The following is a 24078-nucleotide window of genomic DNA, read 5'->3' as shown; positions in this document are numbered from 1 at the left end:
GGATGCCACTGAATCACACTGGTCCTTTAATTGTCTGTCTTCTACTGGTGTCTTCTAATCTGAGTTCATTTGACGGGACACAAATGTTTATTTATGACTAGATTCATTATTTCAAAGTGACACCAGTGCATAAAAACACACTGACTTGAAAACATAGGAAACAGATTTTATCTACAGAGATTTATCTTGTAGACAACTACTAGACTACATTATTTAGTGGACTGAACTGAAATGTCACATTCAATTAATGCAAGGTGTCATCTCAATTAATTACATTTCATATTAAAACCATATTGATTGTATTTTCACCACAATTTCCCATCAAATGAATCCTTTTATTCATTTGTTTCAGTTATTAATAGCATTTACATCTCACTAGTCTCATCTTCTTACTTTCATATAACAGCCTGCCTGCTGTGAAAGTAATATATATGGCTTTACCAACAGGGATACTATCTTTATCTCCTAATCTCACTGGCCCTTTGAGCTTTGCCTACGCTTGGTCCCAGTGTGAGTCCATGCCAGCTGGTTTGGGCGGATCCTGAACAGATTGGGGACCAGTAGGCCAAGGGTAGAGGGCTCACAGTAAGGTAAGATACCCAGGAGGAGGTCCTCTCTCTTAGGTTGGAGGAGAGCCCAGAGAAGGCTTGAATGGAAGAGGGCTGGGTCTTAAAATAGTGCAAATATGTTTGGTTTAGGGATGGATGCCACAATGAGTTAAAGAGGGTCTTTTTGATATAGTGCTTTTGGATATACTACGTCCTGGATGACTGAGACTCCTCACAGACAGATTTATAATAGTGTGAACCTTTGAGGTTGCTCAGTGTCTTAAGTTCACTGTTGGTTATATTTAACCTGTGTTCTTTTGTTTGTTTTTCTTTTTAGCCATCCCATGTTCCCCAGAAAATATAAAGGCTTTGATGATTGCCTGACTTTTCATCAGGCACCCCCAGGCAGGTCAAAATCGACTTATCCTGTGAAATAGTTCTACCTCAACACGATGTATGAATTTTGCTACAGACATTTATGTTCTCCACAGGATCAAATGCAATAACTTTGGTGATTTATGGCCCCAACAGCATGTCTAATACTTTTGTTTATGACTGAATACCAGCAAACTAATTCAACCTAAGCTGTACTTTGTATTGTATACTGCCTAAGTGTTAATTAGCCAATGTTAGCATGCTAAGACAGACAGTGAACTCAATGTGATCAACGTTGTAAACTTAATCATCAGAAAGTTAGCATTTTAAATGCAAACTTTTTAGCATGCTGATCCTAGCATTTAGTGCAAATCACCTAAGCATAGCCACATAGTGTTGCTAGCATGGTTGTAGGCTCTAAATATGATCTGCCAGTCTCTACCATGCCATTAAACCAGCAGCACATAATAAATGCTTAATGGCAGTTGAATACAACATCAAAACAAGTCACTGCCTGTAGGGCTGAATGAGGACAGCTACTCTTTCTGTCTGACATAAGATGTTCATGCTTTTTGCAGTCAATTTAGCCTTTTTTGAGGAGAGGACAGCAAAGAGGTGGTCAATGCTGCAAGAGTTGTTTAGAAGTGTTTTGTACATGTGTGTAGGCCTGTCACGATAACTACTTTTGTTGGACGATATATTGTCTCAGAAATAATCGTGAATAAACGATATTATTGTCATTTTAAGACCAATTCATACCACAGATATAATTATAATATAATAGCATAATAATGCAAGGGGGGTGGGGTAAGGATTGGAGAGTGGATGCTATAGTATACTACTGAGTTATTTACCTTTAATTCCATATAAGCAACACCACTCGCTTTTGCAGTCTGGCTGCTATTGTGAAGTGTGGCAATATTGAGGTCATGTCCATATATTATATGATAAGTCCATATATAGACATGATGATGTTGATTATCATGTTATTGTACGGTAAGTTGATAACGTAAATATTGTGACAGGCTTACATTTGTATATCTGTTTTTTTGCTGTGAAACTGGGTTGCCATCAGAATCCATTGTAACTGTGACTACAAGCTAACTACAGCTGCCGTGCTACTCTATGAACTTAACTTTTTACAGCTTAATTAATTGTTTTCAGTTATGGTGAGTTTTTGGTAAGGTTTACAGTATATATTTAAAGATCATATCTCACTATTCTTTTTTTTGTTTCCACAGGTTGCTTGAGACAAACAGCAGCGCCACTGTGTCACATGCTTAAATGATGACAGTGAAGTCACAGGAGACACAGGACAACACAGATGCTATAACTGATGTGCTTTCATGTTCAAGTGAGTTCGAGTGCTGTGATTTATAACCATTCCACAATACTGCAGCCTCACACTTAAAAAAAGGAGCCTTGAGGGTCTATGACTGGTGCCAAGACATTCTTCCATTACACTTTGGTGTCACCAAAGTGTGACCAGGAAGAGAAAAAAGCAGATGGTGACAAACACACAGAAGCAGAACGGCTGTACTGTACATCGACTAGAGCTGGAATGAGGTGAGTGTGAGAGGGAGAAATAAAAAGGGGGAGGTCAAGGGTGAGGGTTCTCACATTGTTGGAGCGCAGGGAGACCCGGCCCCCGCAGCGAGCGCAGAATTTGGTCTGGCAGTAGGAGCAAAGGTGGCCGCAGCCGTCTGCAAACTTGGTCTTGCGGCAGATACCGCAGGTGGGTGCGTCATCCTTCTGTTGGGTCTGTTGACGCCGTGTCTCCGCTCCGATGCGACGCACCTCCTGTTTGTAGCTCTCAAACTGCTGGTGCAGTGTTCTGGAGAGGAGAGGAGAGGAGAGGAGAGGTACATTAATGCTATATCACACATTCAGAAGCTGTTCGTACTTTGTTAAACTTTAGGGGGACATCCTGTTTAAATATACATACATTCATAAAAACAAAAACAGAAAAGGACACAGTGGAATTTCTGAATAAGTGAATATTTTTTTTACAATGCAGAAACAGAAAGAGACGTAATGCATGTGCATGTTTGAGAACAACATTTCGGCTCCAGCAAAATAACTGGCAATTAGAGCACCACTTGAAAGGTGCCTTTCAAAAAATCATACACGCAATTTTGTTCTCTGTGGCTCACAGCCTTTCCCCTCCCTGCTTCCCCGATGCCTATGATGGAAATAACCCGAGCGTGAATTGCAAATCAGGCCATGTGAAAACACCCACAATGTTGTCTCAACAGAACTGTCAAAGGAATACTGCATTAGCATACCATGGCTCTCATATAGGAGACCCAGACAGGCACTTTAATTACCTTGCTGAGTGAGAGCGATAGAGAGGAGATGGCTTCATTCACAGCTTTTGCAGCCAATTTGCCTATTTGTGGAGGCAGACAAACTCTAGTTAAGACTCTGGCAGCACACTGACTTTACAGTCGTGTCTGGGAGTTATTTGTCAAGCTGTGAAATTCATCCACACAATGGCAAGACAACTGGCGATCACACATTTGACCATTTGCTGGGATAAAAATGAGAAATTCATGCCGGAAAACTGGTTAGCAGGACATTAAAGGTTCGATGTGACAGAATCACTTCAATTCCTATGATGTAAGAGTAAGAGACGTTTTTTTTTGTTTTTAAATGGATCGTTATGTCGATAAAATGTAGGAGAATGCAGACAAAAGAGCGTGGTAGTCTTCAAATTAGCTGGCTTGTCTGAGCATCACCTGGGTCTGTTGAAAGCAGACATGTCCTCCCGTCTATAGTGCTCTGCTGCTGGGTAGGAAACAGGTAGAAAACATAACACCTGATCTGTTGTCAGCAGCTTTTCATGGTAGGAATAATCAAACAGATAACAGTCCTCCACCATGACCCAAGTCCAGGAACGATGCCGTGCCTTGATTTGGAAAAAAAACGTTTTTTCTTTGTCAATCTTTACCAAAAAGCAAGATGTCCACCCAAAACATGATGTAACTCCCGGCAAAAAAATATTTTATAAAGATGCCGAATAACATGTAGACACCCTCTAAGTCCAGGAAATGAGTTGAGAATAGAAAACCAACTCTACATCCTTCTTCACAAAAGCTTTTCTAGCTGTGTGTGTGTTGTTAGAGCAGAGACAGCAGACTGCCACCATACAGAGATGGAACAGGGAGCCGACTGGCGGTCTGGGACACATCTTGGCCAATCAGCTGACATAGGGAGCGGTTGGAACAGGGACAGCGCCTCTGTGACGCGGTATGTTGAATGAAATGTGGGAGAAACAGTGGCATTTAAGTAAGCACGGGGGACTATTTTCTGACAAAATACACATTGACGTCAAGGTTACAGAATCAAACATCCCCCATAATGTGCAGCCTAAGCCTATTAGCTTCAGGCTAATATTTTGCATATTATCAAGCCTTACATGCATTTTTCTCAAATATTTGGTATGTTATGTTTAAGTTCAGTGCCTGAAGGGGACAACTACCCATAATAACCGTGGAGCTCAACATCAAAGCATCTGTGCCTTTTATAATGCAGATCCAGGCCGCTCAAATAACTTAATATAATGAAGATCATCAGTGTACCATGAGAGCATCTTTTTATACCATCACCCCCATTTCTGACGTCTTTTGGCTATGGTTTTGAACAGATATAATAGATACTGTGAGAAAGTATCAAAGTAAAAGTAAACTTTTCAAAGTAAAAGTGTCCACACTTGAAAAAACTCACAAGATATTCGATTTTCAATTTGCACATGTATGTTTTCAATCAAAAAGGTTTCATGTGGGCTTATATTTAGCCACAAGTAATAACAAATACATCAACAACATCGGAGTTGACACAAACCATAATTAAACTGATCCATACGTAATTCAAGTGTAAAAACAACAAGAGAGCACCACGATAGCGACGTCATAAATGTGACCTCTGACCCCGAGAAGCTATCTATCCTGCCACTGGGAATCCAGGGGCTGAGCCAAGCCCAGGCGCCATGGGAACAGCTGTCAGAAACAGAGGGTGCACAGTCAGTTGTCATGGTAACACGGTGGCGTCAAGTGCTGGGTGTCAGCGGGTGTCAGTGCACCAGCTGTTCCTGTTCTTAGAGCGACCGTTTCATCAGTCTTTTTCTAACTCTTCCACACGTTCAGCAGACGTGCGCTGTTAAAGCCGCACTAGGCGAGTCTTTTAATATAAAAATTAATCTGCGCTCACAGGCTGAATCATAAAGGAGCTCTGCAGCAGTGAGGCCAGTCTCGTCCTCTTTGACTTTAGAAGCTCTAGATTTATGCAATTGTAATATCATATATGGACACTACTCCATCCACAGGAAATGATGAGTCAAAACACTAAAATTTCTTCTAAACTTCAGCAAGTCACAGCCATAAATATGTTATCTTGTCTTCTCGGATTCTTACATAATTTCTTTGATGCTGCATTCATTGATTTTTTCTTGCCCAAGTGGGAGAGGCACAACAAGCTACAACATGTGCCCTAATGTGTTAACAAATGTCCATTTGGAGTTGTGTTTCTCACCATCTGGAGAATGTAATGTCAATATTTACTCTCTTTTTAGCTCTCCTTTAAATATTGAGAACATTTTCTGGCTCCTTAGTCACTAAATACGCTACCAGCTATTTGGTAATTTTGTCTATATCTGCTGTCTGGTGCTGGGCAGGAAGAGTTCAGCTGCCTGCTGCTACTGGAAATCAGGTGGATGAGAGCGTGAGAATTAACCAATATGGTAAAGTTGTGAGTCATAGTAAGTAAGCATTAAAATGCTCTGTAGAGCTGAGGGAAACTGCAGATTCAGATGACAATTCTGTGAGGATTACTCACTACGAGCAACTCCTTGCACATGGCACATAATCATTTGACCTACAGGTATAGGCGATAGAACAGCATTGATTAATGCAGCTTCTAGTCATGATGATTTAATTTGTTCCTGCACTTCTTGTTCAGATTCAGACAAAATTTCGCAGTGCATCATCACCAATGACAATGACACAGAATGTGTGATCTCACAGTGCACAGAGAAAAAAGCTGAATAAATAAATACATTCAATATTCAGTGAAAGTGACATTTCTTTCAGTGGGAAGAGATCTGTGAAGAATTAGTAACACACAGAATATACATACGTAGCTCCAGTATTCACCAAATGGATGCACGGGTGCGACTATACACACACGGACACCATCTAAACTTTACATTCACAACCTTTTCATAGACAATCTGACAGTCCAGTTATGTCCATCTTAACCTTGACTCAGCTGGGGATACATGAAAGATCCCAACCATAGAGAAGAAAAAGATAATAATCACTCTGTGAAGACACAGGGAAAGATGTCCTCTCAGGTAAGAACATGCTCTCTGTGTTCACTCTACTGTGTGTTCATCGATTACATGCCTGAGCCTGCTGCCTCCCCCGGGGGTCAGCCACCATGCCTGGGATCACAGGTGGTGAAAGTGCACTAAAATATTTTACTTTGGCAGACCGCCTCTTTCTTCAGTCCATTTCACTCCGAAACAGACAGAATATTTGCCCTGCAAGAGAGTTTTGTAGTGAAACTCACAAAAATACTATGAAAAGGTTTGCGGTCATGTTGTGTATTTTTGTGCACAAACTATGGACGATATACTGTATACACCAGGTCTCCATGATAAACAACCACTAGCTAACATACATGAAAGGTAAGGCTTGGAAAATGCTGCCAATCACATATATGCCTTTATTTTCAATTTCATATTATGTTTTAATATGTCAAAGTACAAAAAAACACAGGTGTAACTAATTACTGTAATAAGACTGCTTTCCATTTAGGGTGACCAGTTAACATTGCCCTGGTATTGTGCATGCTGACTCACTGTAATGGCTGACTGGGAAATTTAAATGAATTTTTTTCAGTTAATTACACCTGTGCTTGACCTGCTTTTACTAATTAAGAGTATGCTGTCAAACAGGTGTATTATTAACTGAAAAAGTAATAACATGAATCCACTAATTAACAGTTTCAGTAACTGGTTACATTTTTCGTTACATTAGTTTCTAGTATTCAGATGTTCAATATTTTTAATGTTTAAAAGCAGGGAAAAAAGGACGTGTATTTTACAGCTGCACTATTCAATAATTTTGATTAATTGTCGTTATGTGAAATTTTAAAAAGGGATTGTTTGGTGAACCAACACAGAATTATTACCTAACTGCTCTTCCACTCAGCTCTATGTAGGGTTTTAACCTCTTACTTTACCGTTAGCTTCCTAGCAAAAGACGTACAAAGTGAGCTATTAGCTGGTGAACATAGTGGAGAATTTAGCAGATAAGAGATGTTTTTCTCAGGGTTGGTGGAGACCAAAACAGAGCTAAAGGGAGAGGGAATATTGGACGTATTAGCATGGCAAAAACACAACTCAAAATAAATGTGTTGCTCCATGTCTGCTTAATGTGTGTTGCTAGGTATTAGCCGTAACAAATTTATGAGGTTATAATATTAGACATTGTGGTTTAACAAGCAGCTAGCCAGCACTAACCTTCTACAACTATAATGGCTAAATGTACAAGTGTCTATTTAGGCTGCTAAGAAGACACAACAGAAAAGTTTTGTAATTACCAGGTGTATCTTCTGACATACGTTAGCCACATCATGAAGCGCTACACATGAACACATCCTGACGCAATGTTTTCAATGAATGCACAGGACAAAATACACACTGTCCAGCTCCTGGCAAGACACGTAATGAGCTCACCTCTTAAACTGAAATGAATCATTGTAGAGGGCATTAATGTAATCTGCTAAACTACTACTTCTACTGAAAAAGGTAGCCTAATTCCTCCACACTAACATGTTACTATTAAACACTGTTAGCATGTGGCAGACAGTATCTTGGGGCTCCGAGTGGTGTGAACCAGCTGAACTGTGGCTGTCTCCTCTCTCTAGGTCAGCACCATGGGCCAGCAGGGACAGCCAACGAGCCAGATGTGGGTTAGCCCCATTTTGGCCTTGTCAAAACAAGTGTGCGAAATGAACACACATGCCAGCAACCACATGCACATACACACAGGCAAATACAAACAATGACACAGACAAAAAAACCTATATACACATGTATGGGTTTGCCTTCCCCTAGGGCCTCACATATTCAGCTCAGCATGTCCATGGACTCCCCCCACCCCTCCTCTTTCTCCCTCCTCTTTCTTTCTTTCACCGCTCGCTGGTGTGGAGTTGTTAATTAGCACCACTATGAATACATTGCCCAAGGATGGGGAGGGGAGAGGGGAAAGCTGTGTGTGTGTGTGTGTGTGTGTGTGTGTGTGTGTGTGTGTGTGTGTGTAGGCCAGTACTATTTCTGTCTCATCAGCTGATTCCTGGTGATGCCTTGCAGAAGACTCTTTCTCAGTTGGAGGAGATATAAGAAGTTAGAAAAGAAAGAGTCTTCATCAGGAAGTGCTGATGGTTCAATCGCAAAGCCTTGCCCCCCTTGGTTACTTTTTTTAAGCCTGACGAGCTGTGGCAAATTTTACCGCTGAACATTTGCACACATTTTTGAATCAATGGATCTTCAGTTCACACAGCAGTAAACACAACCTGGCTTCATATCTTTAGTCAACAACCACAGGACAAATGACTTCCCAGATATTATCAGCTATTATAAAACTTCATGGGCTGGTTGAAAACTCTGTCTCAAATTGACATTTATATAGTTCTATCTGATTACTTTTAAAATGAGAACTAATAAAGGGGTCTTACTTATGCATATGATGGACACATTCATAATATAATGTTCAAAGACTGAGGCCAAAGCTACATTTCCCAGGCAGAAAGTCAGCAAATTGTAATCCATTGTAACGTAAACCTTGGGTGGTTTGTATGCTTATCACAGGAAAACATGTTTTAATATGTGTGTTTTAGCATCTTGGAGGATGTTCCAGTCCTTAAAGGTGACATATTATGCTCATTTCCAGTTCTATATTTTTAATGGAATGATGGAATTTGCATGATACAAAAACAGATCAAAAAACAAATTTATCTCATACCATCACTTTATGCAGCCCCTCAGTTAAGACTCTGTCTGAAACAGGCCGTTTTAGCTCCTGTCTCTTTAAGGCCATCCTCCTAAGGAGCCCACTGTGTTCTGATGGGCCGGCTCTCGGAAACTACGCCACAACACCATAAATTATAGTAGTAGTCACAACTTTTTCTTGTTCTTACATGAAATGTCAACTTCTCAAATATATCCATACACATTCGAGCCAAAATCCGATCAGGACAACGCACACAACATATGGAAAAACCTTAGCAACAAAGGCTACTACGGTATATAGATCTCTGACATCATAACAATAAAATCAACAGCATAATCCCTTTAGATTATTGTCTAAGGAAACCCGTAACCCCAAAAAGCTAATGACATGCCTCTTGTCTTTGGGTTCTTTGGGTACGTATGTAGTTAGCCAGAAGTGCTAACATTTGCAGCAGATAAAAATATTGTTAATTGATCCACATAATATTTTCCTCATGTTTTTGGAAAGGCTAAAAAATACACCACCCTCCAAACTGAAATATCCAGTGTCAGTCTCATCAGAGGCCCCATGCCGTGCTATGGCAAGTGGCACCTAGTTGCAATTTCTATGCTAGGGTTGGACAGTGGCATTTCAGGGGCAAGGTTTAGCAGAATTGTTGCACAGCAGCACCAACTAAAATAATCCCTATTTTTCAGGGATATGGAGCTTTTAGTTGAAAGACAAAAACAAGCATACTGGATCAAAGGTCCCAGCACGCCATGACGGCAGAATTGAGGGTGTTGAAGGAAAAAGGTCTGTGTTTCTGATGGAGGCAGAGACTGGGAAGACAACAGACATGTTGACACACACTGTTAGGAAGCAAGGAAAGGAGGAGTCATGGGTGGAGGTGGACTGATCAAAAGAGCTAAATGAAAGGGAGCAGACACAGACAGGGAGAAGATGGTGGGGTAAAAAAAGTAACAGGAAGACAGAAAGAACGGGTGAAGAGTGTGTGTACACAATCCCAGAAGTCGTCCAATATCAGAAAAAGATGGATAGACAAACAGCTCTACAGGGAAAAGGTGGTGGAGGAGGAGGAGGAGGTGGAGAACAAATGAAAAAGCAAAGGATGAACAAAGAGAGCCAAGACGGAAACAAGCGTGGGCCAGAGACCAGTGGAGGAGAGAAGCCGATGCATCCGGAGCCTCTATAAATACCACTTGAGAAGAGGAGTGGATGATGGAAAAAAAAGATGGAGACAGGATGATGGAAAGAGGAAGGGATTTTTTATAAAGCAGGAACATTAGTAATCCATTAGAAATGAATGATTTCAGGACAGTCATGCGTCAAAAAGATATCCTAAAATATCTTCACAGTCCTGCTGGTGTCAGTGTGTGGTGTGTGAAAGTGATGAAGAGAAGAAAGACGCAAGGGAAGGAAAGGAGAGAGCAACAGATGGGCGATTAACCAAACGCAAATATCTTTGTGTTTTTGTTTGCCTGCCATGATGTTAGCCATGACGACTTTCACATATCTGGCTCTCACTTCTGTCAAAAGCTAATAAAATGGTAACGTCATCCCGCTAGCAGAAATAAAGCACCCAGATGTCCAGTGTGTATCTATCTATCTATAGGGCAGCAATTTCTCAAACAAGCTGGTCAATCCCCCCTGGCTTGATGGTGTTTGATGCCCAGCTGTCATACTTTCCAGGATCCATTGCTACAAGGACTGATATAGACACATACACCTGCCAGTTTAATGCACATGGCTTTTAGAGAGCTATGCTTGAGAAATAAAACCTAAGCTGCTGTGTTTTCGTTTCTCTGCACATTTTCAAGATGAATCACATGCTAGATTTCATTAAGTTTTGGGAGAAAAGGGACTCTTTTACAACCAAAACCTTTTTTACTCAAACCAATCAGTATTCACTAGCACCTAACATATGGAGTGCCTTTCTACTGAGGATTTAAAACGTCTAAATAAATACAAAAAATAAAGTAAATTAAACATTGTCATATGTATATCATTTTATGTACGAAATGACATATTTTCCATGCCACTTAAATCAATGTTGTCCAGCAGAGGGAGGTGAAGAGCTGCCAATACTAAACAAACAAAAAAACAAGTACTATCATTAGTATTCATGAGGAGGTGAAAGGGAGCTTTTTCTGTGTAGAGATGGGGACACACTGCTGGTGCTAAAATGAAAAACTGCCCATTCACAATTTAGGGAACCATATGTGGGGTTTATCATCACTGATACAAGCTAACAGCAGGAGGGACTATTATCAACTGTACATTTACTCTGTGCCTGAAACCACTCCCTTATTCACTTATTCCTACATAACAAACACTAAATAGTTTACTCGATAGCGGGCAGCAAATCAAGATTTTGAACCCAAAGTAATGGTTGTCATTTTGTGTCATGGTCAGAGTCGCATGACGCTAGTTTTCACTTTAAAATGTGGAGCATTGCATTGTAAGCATAAAGTAGTGTACATGTCATTGATACTACTTTTTTGTTTTTTTGAGGGCATTATGTAGTGAATATATTTACACTCTCAGCATTCGGACGCTTAAATAACATGGCGGATGGTAAATGTAGTGCACTAGATAGAAAAGGAATTATTTTGGACACCGCCTCAAAACATACTTTTAAAAAATGGACTGTGCTTCAGGAAAATTTAAAGACAGAGGGGTCTCCTGGACATAATTCAGTACGTTTTGACAGCTAATTAGTGTTAGTTAGCTAGCGTTAGCTTGCAGTAAACAATAACTGGTAAGCCAGAGAGCCCTCACCGGCGGGGGCAACAGCGCCCCCCCCCCATAAATGAAAAACGTCTCAGGGCAGTTAAACAAGCGTGATTATAGACATATGACACACCGTTTTATTCAGAAGAAGCTCAGCTATTGAGCCAGCACAACCATTTACAGCTCAACGAAACACAAGTCAAACACCAAGCAACTGATTACGCCAGTAGCACAAACGCTCCTCCATCAAAGCACTGCGCATGCCTGCTTTCACCGCGGTCTTCGTATCTTTAATTTCACGATATCCACATAAACTACACATCAAATAAAACCTGATATTTCACTGATTCCTGCAGTGTAACTCCCATTACAAAACTCGCTGAATAAACCGTCAAAGAAAAATCCAAGAGTTGAGCGCCTAAACACATCTCTTCTAAAATCTCTCTAATTTTGCAGTGCTTTACTTTATTAGTATGACACTTGGCACAGACAGTGTTCAGATGTTGTGCTACAGTTTCAAGAGGTTTTTTGGCTACAGCAGCATAATTCAGAAGGTGTTATTCACTCTAAAAATGAAATTTTTGTCGGGCGAAAATTAAATATTTCATTTATGCTGTGTTCAATCTTCATTGTGCTGATGCTTTCACCTCTACATGTATCTCACAAGTCTTACCTTTATTGTGATATCATTATTCATATAGACCTTGTAGTTGCAGAGATATACTATATTCATGTTGGGTATGTCATTTTCGAGCAGGACCCTGAGCCAGAGGCCTAGGAAGGAAGAGGTGAGGAATAGCTAATGTTAATGTTAATGATGTACGCAAGTTAGATAGGTGGAATATCCTGAAGGCCTGAACGTGAAACTAAAGTTTGGACGCATTTTGCAGTGCATGATGTTACTACTACTGATGAAAGCAGAAAGTTAAAAGGCAACACTTTTGCCACTTAAATATACAACATACAGGTACAAAAGGATATTCATAATAGGTCTCTTCTTAGTCAGCCCCTTTAGTCATTGAAAGCCATTTTACATTTTCCCTACTTGGAAGTATTTTAGTATTAGCTACCATGGCAACTGTAAAAGAGCAAGCGGGTCAGCCAATATTTATACTACAAGCTAATTTTGAGGTTTTGAGCAGCAAACTGGTTTTTGCTCAGATAATTTATGTTGTTGGAAAGAACAAATCACAAAAATAATCCATGTGATTATATGTACTGTACAACATAGTTAACTAAATAGACTTAATTTGGAGTTCCTCTTGACTGATCCCTGTCTTGATACATTATGGTTAACGCTGCTATCAGAAGGCTATCTACTGTGTCTTCTGTATCTGCTTGTTGTACCTGTCAATAGCATAGCATCAGGCTACAGCTGCCCCTCCCATCCCCACTGCTTAGATGTTGATAACTCTTCTTTATTGATGTTGTGAGTATGTGAGTGACCCGTATTTATGAAGCAGAGTGCTTTTTTGGCATGGGTTCCTCTTTCCTCCGTGTGTGTGTGTGCGTGCGTGCGCACTCTTGTCTTGCTCGCTCTCTCCCTACTCCTCATGCATTTTTTCCCCTCTTCTTTTCCCTTCATATTCCACTCACCCTTTCTTTTTCCTTTACTTCTCTCCCCTCACATACCTCAATGTCTCGACTCATCTTCATTAAATCAGATCCCAATCTGTCAAAGCCAAGTAATTGATAAATATACATATAAAACATATCATTGTACTGTATCCAGCCTGTATTCTCCAGCTCTCTTTTTCTTCCTCTTTCAGATTCTGACACACACACACACACATAAATCACATGTAGCACACAAAGCCTCTGACCTCACACAGCCTGCTGGGTGACGTATAAGCCATGACTCTAGTTGGTGGAGTAGTTGTGGAGTAATTATGGACAACCACTAATCCCCTCACTCTATCCCAGCAGCCTCAGCTAACAGCCCACTCCATTGTTGCCCCCTCCTTCTTCTTCATCTTCTTCTCTTCCTCCTGTTCGACACTTCATAATATAGTCCCCCCTCCACACACAAACACACACACAACAACTTCCACACATAGTTAACGACAGATTAAATTAATTGGTGTGTTGGAGTGTTATGATACAGTATGTTGTGCATGATGCGTTGCCAGCAATATGGTTCATATACGTCCAAAATGTTGTTCTTGTGCAGTGTGTGTAACCTGACGCACCAGATGGTTTGTTACAAGGAACCATCTGAGAAGTCGTCCCTGGAAAATGTTCAGAAGAGGGCAGACACGCTCAAAAAATACATGACAGGTGATTGGATGAACCATCTGTCTATCACGTCTATCACTGTCTTACTTTGCGAGGCAGCTGGATTCAGAAGATGAGGTGTGATTGGTCCGAACCACTGGTAGTTCAGATACAAGCACGTTACTTGAAGCTGGATTCTCATGTGATCTTGTGAATCCATCTGCCTTGCAAGGTAAACAGTATCTACAAAGTTCATGTCAAGCAATAAATGTAGTTTATTGGTAAGTGCACAGATATAATATTCATTTGCCATTTGTACCTAAATACCCTGAAGGATCACAGGAGGTATTACTTTTAAGAGCAAAGAAGTAAGAGCAGAGTGAACCATATCAATCAACCACTATGATGCTTCTTCGATATGTAAAATAGCGTATAGGCAAGAGCGTATCATAGTATAAAAATAGGTACTGTATTGCGAAAATGTAATTTGGCATATAGATCTTAATACCCTAAATTTGGCTTGATGTCCAACCATCATCTTTGTACAGTAATTTGTTTTAAATTACATCACATGACAAGTGAAGTACACTTATATAGCTCTTTCCTAGTGTTCCAACCACTCAAAGTGCTTTCCAATATATGACAACATTCACACACATATCCATACACTGATGGCAGAGGTTGCCATGCAAGGTGCCAACCTGCTCATCAGGTTCTGATCTAATGCACCCTCACACACTTCTGGCACAGTCATCAGGAGCAATTCAGAGTTCAGTATCTTGTCCAAGGACACTTTGACATGCAGACAGGAGGAGCCGGGAATCGAACCGCCGATCTTTTGATTAATGGACGACCCGCTCTACCTCCTTGACACTCAGCCACTCCCACAGTACTAATGGTTTGTGTGGTATAAGTCATGTGTATAGCAATATGTTCAGCTAGATTAGTGGTTGTCAAACGGACTTTACTCTATACAGTCAGACTTAAGACACATAGTAAATTGAAGTAAATTTTCTTTTTTTTTCTTTTATACTGCTGATACTCTGGGTTCAGCCTTTTCATTGTATGCTCATCGACTACATGTATTTTATTGTGTGAAATGGCTTGGTGCAAACCTGTATTATCATGTTTTGTCAGATGCATACCCACACAAATTGTTCAGTTTTGTTTCTTATAAGGTATGAACAAAATAAACCATTCATTTATTCATTCGATAAAGTATACACATATAGTACATCAATGTATGTTTGTGAGGAAGTGATAATGCTTAATTATGTGTTCTAATAAAGGAAACTAAAAGACAAGGTGGAAACAACAAACATCATTCCATTTCACATTATACTGTAGTCCATTATTTTCTATATCAGGATCCTCTGGGGAGTAATACCTTTCTTATATTATGGCCACTCAACTAAAGAAAAAGCAGGCATGTTTAAATCATCAGCTGTTAGTCAAATGATTGTACTCAGTTTAAACCACAGTCAGGATGACTAATGAGTTAACTGGTAACAAACAGATGGCTAATGTACAAATTTGGACTCGCTTACGATGCTGTGTGTGGCCGCTCATGATATAATCCCATCACTTCCTCTGACCACAAACACAGACAGAGATGGGAGGAGAAGGAGAGAGAGATGTAGAGAGCCTGGTCAGCCCAAGCAGAATGCATTCTCATTAAACTTTAATGCTGGTGAGGTCTGGGAGCACTAAAGAGGCAACTCACCAAGGCTCACTCAGGTCTCTCTTTCTCTTTCTCTCTGAACACACTCACTCCAGAGTCCCACCCATGCAGCCACAAACCAAGAGCCACCATCTCTTCTCATCTTCTGTGAGTGTGAAAGGCTACCCCCCCCCCCTCTCTCACTCACACACACACACACACACACACACACACACACACACACACACACACACACATTCTGTCCTCTCTGTCCTGTGCTGTAGGTAAAGATTAACCAGATCCCAAATCAGCACAGCTGTATCAACACGCAAACACACGGCTGTTTCCCAAATCACACAAGACAGTAAAAGACTAAAGATAGCTCAGAGGGATGAGGACATGTTCACTTACACTCCTTTTAGAAAAGAGAGGGAAGCAAGAGTAGTTTTTAAAATGTGTTGGTGTTGCTGTATTTTAGAATTTTAAACATACAGTGCATCGCTAAAAGTATGTGGACACCAGAAAAATTCAATCCATATGTGATTGTTAGATATATGAGTATCTATTTATTTATTCATCAGTGAGGTCAAGCGCTGATGTCAGAACCCTTTTTGTGGACTTGTTTTGTGCACATAGGTGTTATTATATTAATAAAAAAGCGCCTTTCCCAGAAAAAGCATTGCTACAAGGTTGGAAGCTCACCAATGACTAAAATACTATACCAGTGTATGCTCTAGAATTAAGATTTATCTTAAACAGGTAAAGTTGGTTTCATATTATAACGTGAAACATTTCCTGTTACAATGTGATACTGATCCTTTATTCTATTTCTCACGTGGCAGCAATACGCTGTTTTTACAGTCTGAGTAATACACCTCATAATGAGTCACATTTATATATAAAATCGGTGGAGTGCCCCTTTAATTAGAACTAAATATATGGGATAAGTGCATGAAAAAGGGGTATCCACATAGTGATTGGCTTATATTGGACAATATGTACTATGCAGATATATGTTTATATTCAATACTTTTACTTAAATGAGTTCTATGATTTCTGTGTATAGACAAGCAAGTGTGCAGCTTTTTGAGACATGTGGTGGAAATGACAGGCGACTCAAAATCACAAGCACCCCCCCCCCCCCCATTCCTCCAGGTGTTGCAGACACACCTGACTGCCTTTGAGTTCTTTTAATTAAGAGCAAAGTGTGAAGATCCAATCCAGCATACTCTGAATACACACACACACACACACACACACACACACACACACACACACACACACACACACGGAGCACATGGATTCATAGTCTCTCTACAGCTGGAAAAAAGAGTGAAGGCTGGCTGCAAAGCAACAGGACAAAGTGTACAGTAACAAAAGCATTCTGTCTTTGCAAGAATGTGCAGTCCTTCAGCATGCTTTCATCCACAGGCCGAGAAATCACAACACCACCATCTGGGTCTGTGGTGCATTTGGTGTTCTGCTTCTCATAAGTACTGCACCACAAATGCTCTCAGACGTACTGTATCGATGTTGGGGGTGTATGTGTGACGATTGGAAGTGTGTGTGTAAGCATATGTGCATGTGGGAAAAAGTATATATGCATGTGAAAGTGTTCCCGTTAATGTTCATGTAAAGTGGGAATGAACACACATGCTCCCTCATATACATTAAAATACATAAGAAAATACACAAACATGCGCACACACACAAACACACGTTATAGACTTTAATTAGTGGAATTCAACAGTGGGCCAAAACTGAAACAGGTTAACAAGAAGAAAAAAAAAATTCAGAACATCCACAGCAGCCAGTGAACTGAATATTTAAATATTTCAGGAACCGCTTCCAAGTGTGTGCTATTTTTAAGACCTGATCCATAATTCAACATTAGCATTTTTCTCCCAGAAACCTTGAAACTCTTCAGTCTGCTCTGGAAAATGTTTCTCTTTATCTTAGCTGAGAAATACATGGTTGAGATTAGCAACAATCTTTTTTTTCTTCTACTCTTGAGACATGATTTGGTAACGTGACATCATGCTAGCTGCTCCTGTTTTCAACCAGCCGCAGTCGTCTGGCTACTAAACTAGCTAAAACCAAAATAGAAGCTGACAAATGCATGTGTGCTTCTGAGAGACAAGAGCTTTAGTGAAGATTTCAAATTAAATGTGGCTTTAAAGAGATCGCCTGTACTATTCTTATGATATTTTACAGTTCAGTTTTGAGTTTTGGTAGCACTGTGGCCTTACTCAGTTTGAGAATGCTGTTTAGTTTTTTGGCTAGGACATGTCATATAATACAGCTGGTGCTATGTGTAGAATTTCACCTAAAACATGTATCTTTCAAGTATTATTACATTTATTGTCCTAAATAAGTGCAAGTATGTTTCGATATTAGCAAATATACTCTAACATTTAGTACATACTTTTTTCTTACATTTTCATATGTAAAAATCCCTTTAATTTCCATAAAACAGCACTAAAAGTGTTTTTAACTATTTTAGCTGTCAGTTCAGTTTCAATCCCACCTTTAACAACTCCAAGATATTTGATATAGTTTCATTTGTAAATTAGTTAGACTTAGTATGTTATTAGCTTTTATTGTCATGTTAACAAACAGTTGCCTGACTGTTGCAGGCTGTAAAGACAATTAGCTGAAAGACACTGAAACGCTCATTAGAGCTAAGAGGAACTGCAGAGTTGAGTGATAATTTTCTGTGGGGTCACACAGTATGAGCAATACCTTTTGAGAATAGGTGTAATCAGTTGATTCATTCTTAATACAAAAATATTGATTAGTGCAGCTTTAAGGAAGAATACTCAAATTCCCTGGGAACCAAACTGTCTGTTTCAGTCCCACGTTAGAAGAGAGGTCAAGTTATTTCCCCTAAAAAAATGAAAGCTTGTCCTTGACCTTGGTCACCCAACTACAAGTGACCTCTTAGTGGACAGTAGCAGCCATATCAGACAGCAGACAGGCAGGGGGGGCTTCACTGGCCTCTAGATGCACCCTGTAGCCTGCAGCCTTGGGGAGTCCTGGTAAACAGAGATTAGCAGTGTGTGTGTGTGTGTGTGTGTGTGTGTGTGTGTGTGTGTGTATGTGTGTGTGTTGGTTTTGAAAGGGGGGGGGGGGGGGTAACGTTCTTTCTGTCCCCCCTTTTCTCTCTCTTTTGACCACTCTAATCCTTAAAACCTCTAAATCCTCCCTTCTCTCCCTCCTTCTGTGCCCCAGGTCCAGATTTCGTCTTCTGTCCATCTGGTGTTAAGGAAACCATGGGTTAGGTTTAGGGTTAGTACTGTACCGCAGATCAGAAAAAAGTATCATTAAAAGTAATCTCATAACTTCATTAAGTCTCAGTTGTGGGTGCCAGTGAACCTGTGGAGTACTACTACAAACTAAAACAGTGTTTACTTGTATTTGGGCTCTGCATCCATTAACCCCACCCACCACCAACTTTAAGGCCCTCTGTGGTGCATCCACCTCCGTCTAACCCCTCTGCTGAGTACATCAATATTTTACACATTATTTCTATATTTACATTTTGGGAAACCTCAAAAACCCACAAGGGTGGATGGGAATTTGGAGTGATGGGATGCAAAGAAAAGATTTCCGTTGTGCTCAGAGCATGCGTCAGAGCATCAGAGGTTGGTCACTGCTGCGTTCAGCATTTTGCTCTTTCTCCACAGCATGACAGCTCCCCTCTACTAACATCCTCTGGATTAGGAAGTCAATGGAGGTTTAGCAAGTCAATGGAGGGGAGTCTCTGAAGTCTATAGTGTATTAGAGGTGGACAAAGCGTTCGTTAGCACTGTGAATCAGCAAAGGGAAAACCCAGGTGCGGACTTCTCACGGGCAGATCGGAGCAAATTATTAGCCTGGAACCAGGACTACTGGCAGAACAACAGATCGGGACACTTCAGTTTCTCTCATGCTGGAGGTTAAACTCATGAAAGATAAAGTCCTGTATCAGTATAACCTTATCACTAGCAGCTGCTCAGGTCTCAGGCAATGCAGCAACCAGATAGGACAGTGCTGACCAGGTGGAACAGTCTTGACGTAAGATACAGAATGTTCTCATTTCGGATGTGAATTTTCACTGCTGCATTAAGGGGTGGATAATTCTCTTTTATTTATGGCCAATGTCAATGAACATGAATTTGTTCCATAAAGTTCCAAGGTCAGGACTGTTTTGGATGGTACTGTTTTGGATAAAACCCAAAGGATTTAAAAGCACATATTTTTGGCAATAGAAAAATTGAGAAAGACAATTACTGCATCAAGAACATTATTGGATAAATTAATCATTTAACAATAGCAAAGCAAGGCACACATTTTGGTATCTATTTACATTTTAGATTTTAGTAGCTTTATTCATTCAGCCTGATATTGTGTAATTTCAATCGAGACAGAAACTGCAGTAGAGGTTGACCACATGTTTCTTGTCGTTGTTGCTGCTACGTATCATAGATGTAGATGACTAGGTAGCTCGCCAGCTATATACACACAGAAGACATCCCAGTTCTTAATTGCGCCTATGAACTTATGATTGGACGATTGTTTCTCCAACTAGCAGTAATAGCCATCATTGAGCACAAAAAGACATATTTGAATGGTTGAACAAATCAGAGATGCGTGCAGTGAATCAGAGACTCTGAACCAGGCTAGGAGATTACTTTTGCTGACTAAGATAATGTGACTTTCAGCAAAACCTTACACAAAAAAAGTAAGCATTATAAAGAGAGGCTGGTGGAAACAAACTTTGGCCAGATGGCCAGAGTGTATCCAGGTGAAACTAATCTATATTCAAATGGCTGTCTGTGACCATATACTTCCACTGGGCCTTTTACTGTCTATGAGGCTTTCTGTGAGTATTTCAAGGGATTAAGGTGATCATAGCCATCAATATCAGTGGGTTTTTTTTTAAATCAGGGGATCAAAATTCTCCAGTAAATCGGTTCTGTTAGCACACCTGTTGCACAGTTACACTAAGACACAAGTGTTTATAGTACTATACAGCATACGTTTCCTGGATAGCAGATCGTCCTACAAAATCCACGCTGAACACCTTCATTCAAATCAGATTCTTACACTACAACACGTCTTATGTCTCCAATAAAAAAACACAAAAATCATTACAAAATCTACAACAGTATCTACACCATCACAAAGATAGTGGTATGATGTCCCCATCATTGTTATCACGTGACTTACATAATAACACCTGATCTCATTCCATTCATTGAAAGAAGGTCATGGGATGTAGTTGACAGCTCTGGAAACATCTGAGTAAGAGGTCAGTATCATGAAAGTTTAACTAACTAGCCAACATGGACTCTGATTTAGATAGTTGGTCTTTTTTTGAGTGGACTAGTTACCGCATAAGTCACATTGCATCGTCACTAGGGCTGGACATCCACAATCCAAGTAAAAGGTGCTTGGATAGGAAAATGATACCAATACCAATTGACTACTTCGTTCTATACCCATCATGTGAATAGAAGTTTTAAATTTCATAAAAATGCCACCACTCCTCCACAACTAAATGATTAGATTTTTACACAAATACATTTTACAAGTCTTCAAATTATTCATATTTATTCATCGAAGAACACTTGCGTTGATTGGCTGTGAGTAAGTCCATACAAATAGTCATATTTTCTGCTCTGGGTCCAAAAAGGATTGATACCAATAAGTAAGTTGGTCTATACCTTAAGGTATTGCGTACCGAGCTCTAATTCCTCACTGAGGAGGTACCTTAGCTAAAAGAGGTTGACATTATCATATGATATTCTTGCTAGTACTACCAGCAATCAATCAAACCTCATATTTCCACTTTACTTCTCATTGTGTTAAAATGTCAAAAAAAGGACAATCCCACTTCTTGTGTGCGATATTAAACTATGAATGTAAAGTTTAGTTGATCTTGTCCTAACGTAGAACATGTCTCACCCAATAAACCTCTTCCTTATATTACCCACAGTACACAGAGGAAAGAGCGACTCCTAATCATACGGTCCACATAAAGCATTATCATCTTGCAAAAACACACTGTAGTAAATAATCTTTGTCCATGGTGTGCTGGTCCCCATCAATGATTAGCCACATGATGAAGGCATTATTGACTGAACCTGAGCTGTGCCTCATGGAACATTAAATACATCACTTCCTCTCAAGGGGGCCCGACGCTGCTCTCTTTTCTTCCCTTCAGGCTGCAGTCGGGAAATGAAAACAGCCATTAGAATCGAAGCAAGACCAGAGGGCTGGGATGCTGCACGCCTGCAACGGCAACATCCTTCATTAGGGCATCTCGGAGCCAGAAACAGAGCCATCACATGTTCCAGTGCAGGTGTGGATGGAGCAGATTAGCATACAGGCCATCCAGGCTCTGGTGGTTCAAATTGCCAGCGCTTGTGTTGGAAAGCCCTGAGGCATCAAACTGCAATGTAACCAGCCCCTTTTGTAAAAAGGCAGCTGTAGCACACCCAGCCCTCATGACAAACCACTGTAATGTTCCTCTAACATCTGACACACTGAGTGTAAAGTGACCTACAGCAATCTCCTGTGATCCCACATCATTTCCTATAATGCTCCTTTAGTGTTTTACAGCCTGTGTATAGCCTCTATAGCATCTATCAGAGAGACATCACCGGTAAATTCTTATTCTGGCTGCTTAACTGCTCCGATTTATTTTGGTGATGGATGATTGTTTCATCATTACACAGAGCGTTTCTACAGCTGCCAACAATATACCTCGTCTTTTTACTAATACCTATGTATCGTGTCCAGTTCAGGCCTGCTAATATTCCCAACCACACCCCATCTTCCTCTCTCCGCCGAAGGGAGCACAAATGATCGCACACAGCGCCTCACCACCGGCCGTCTGCCGGGCTTATGAAACGGTTTGTGTCGCTCCAGTGCTATGGGCTATAATGTCATTGTTGTTCCCATTATTGTCAAAGCGATCACACACACACACACACACACACACACACACACACACACACACACGCGCGCGCACGGTTTCTAAAGCCTACACTGATAAAGCCACTCTACAGCCTGCATGCGTGCGTAAAAAGGAAAATGAAAGCAGTGATCGCTGCTGGATTTGTAAACTGAGGGATGGGGCGCAGTCCCCCCCAACCCTTCCACCACCACCCCCTCATTGATGAAAAACGAGTGGGTGAGGGATAAATGATGCTATGATTCATCCTCAGCATACCCCCCCACCCCCGTCCACCCCACCACCACTGTCACACCCCACCCTCACAGCGCTATCTACACCTGTAACACGTTTGACCGTGTTTTCGGGTCATCTCGATTGACTCTGTTGTTTTAATGTATTGATCGACCCCAGCAGCAAACCGTGCGAGGCCACCGGCTCTATTTTTTTTCCAATGCTGACTTCTTTTGCACCATACACAAGAATATCCTGAGCTGTTCCTGCTCGATCCTTCCTTTATATTGGTGGGTACATATTTGGGAAGACACCGCCACCTCTTTCAAGACTGTACAAATATATCAACCTGTGTAGTGCAGAAAATGATGGCTGATTAGAGGAAAAGCGACGGCTATTGGTAACTGGATGTGATGGGTGTGTGACCATCACAAAGGCAAACTGGTAACACTGGGTTATAATGGGCAGCTCGGTGTGTAGTGAAGGTGATTGCTATGCGTTACGCATTATAACTTCCACGGTAACGGAAAATGTTGCCCTTACTTTAGCATGGCTTGTTCTTTCTCCTCTTCCTCCTTTTGCCGAGCCATCACTCCCATAATGATCTTCCTCTCCTCCTCTGTGAGGTGGCTGAGGTCCGGCAGATCCGGCATGGATGGCGGCGCGGTGGGTGGGCGAGGGCCGCCTTGGGGCCCCACCGAGGCGGACATCTTTTCCACCACCACCCCACCACCACCACCTCCTCCTCCTCCTCCTCCTCGGCGTGTCGTTTCGGCTGACAGGATCCCCGGAGCGTTTCCGAGCCACACCTCACGACATGGTCCGCGGGCAGCGCGGCAGCAGCAGCTGCAGCCGCAGCTCTGGTGAATAGTGCAAGCCGGTCATGGTTGCAGGCACCCTCGGTTGTGCTTTTGTTTGTCCTCTCAGGGTTTTTCTCTCCCACCACACTCTCGTCGTCGTTCCCCCCCACCCCCCGCCTGCCCACCTTTCCCCTCCACCGCCCGGATTCACGGGGAGCCCATTTCCGTTTTTCACGCTGGGTGTTGAGTCTAGCTGATGGGACCCCTGGATCACTCGGCTGGTCTGTGGTGCCTCCGCCGTCGTCGCACTGGAGCTGGATGTTGAGGCGGTATAGGCGGAGTCCGTGCTCTCTCTCTCTCTCTCTCTCTCTCTCTCTCTCTCTCTCTCTCTCTCCCAGTCAATGGGAATGCAGCCCTTCCTCCGGTTTTTGCGGAGGCGCGCTTACTCATGTGAGAATGGGGTCCTCAGTATCATCACATGCAAGCGCAGCCTTTAGTGTGACTGCACATGCACACACACACACACACACACACACACACACACACACGAACAGAACATACA

At 41.3% G+C, this 24078-nt stretch overlaps 1 protein-coding gene across 1 annotated transcript in view; it reads right to left on the bottom strand.

The window, feature by feature from the left end:
- rims1b (regulating synaptic membrane exocytosis 1b) overlaps window positions 1-23426 on the bottom strand; it is a 69427-nt gene extending 46001 nt beyond the window's left edge. The window contains exons 1-2 of the mRNA XM_053329429.1: window positions 23260-23426; window positions 2544-2757 (exon numbers count right to left, since the gene is read on the bottom strand). Coding sequence (XP_053185404.1) covers window positions 2544-2757; window positions 23260-23426 — 381 coding nt within the window. The remainder of the gene's footprint in view (window positions 1-2543; window positions 2758-23259) is intronic.
- Window positions 23427-24078: the final 652 nt, after the last annotated feature.

Source organism: Scomber japonicus, chromosome 2 (genome assembly GCF_027409825.1).
Source record: "Scomber japonicus isolate fScoJap1 chromosome 2, fScoJap1.pri, whole genome shotgun sequence".
Taxonomy (NCBI): domain Eukaryota; kingdom Metazoa; phylum Chordata; class Actinopteri; order Scombriformes; family Scombridae; genus Scomber; species Scomber japonicus.
The sequence above is the reverse complement of the archived record's forward strand: the minus strand, read 5'-3'. Positions and strand labels throughout refer to the sequence as shown.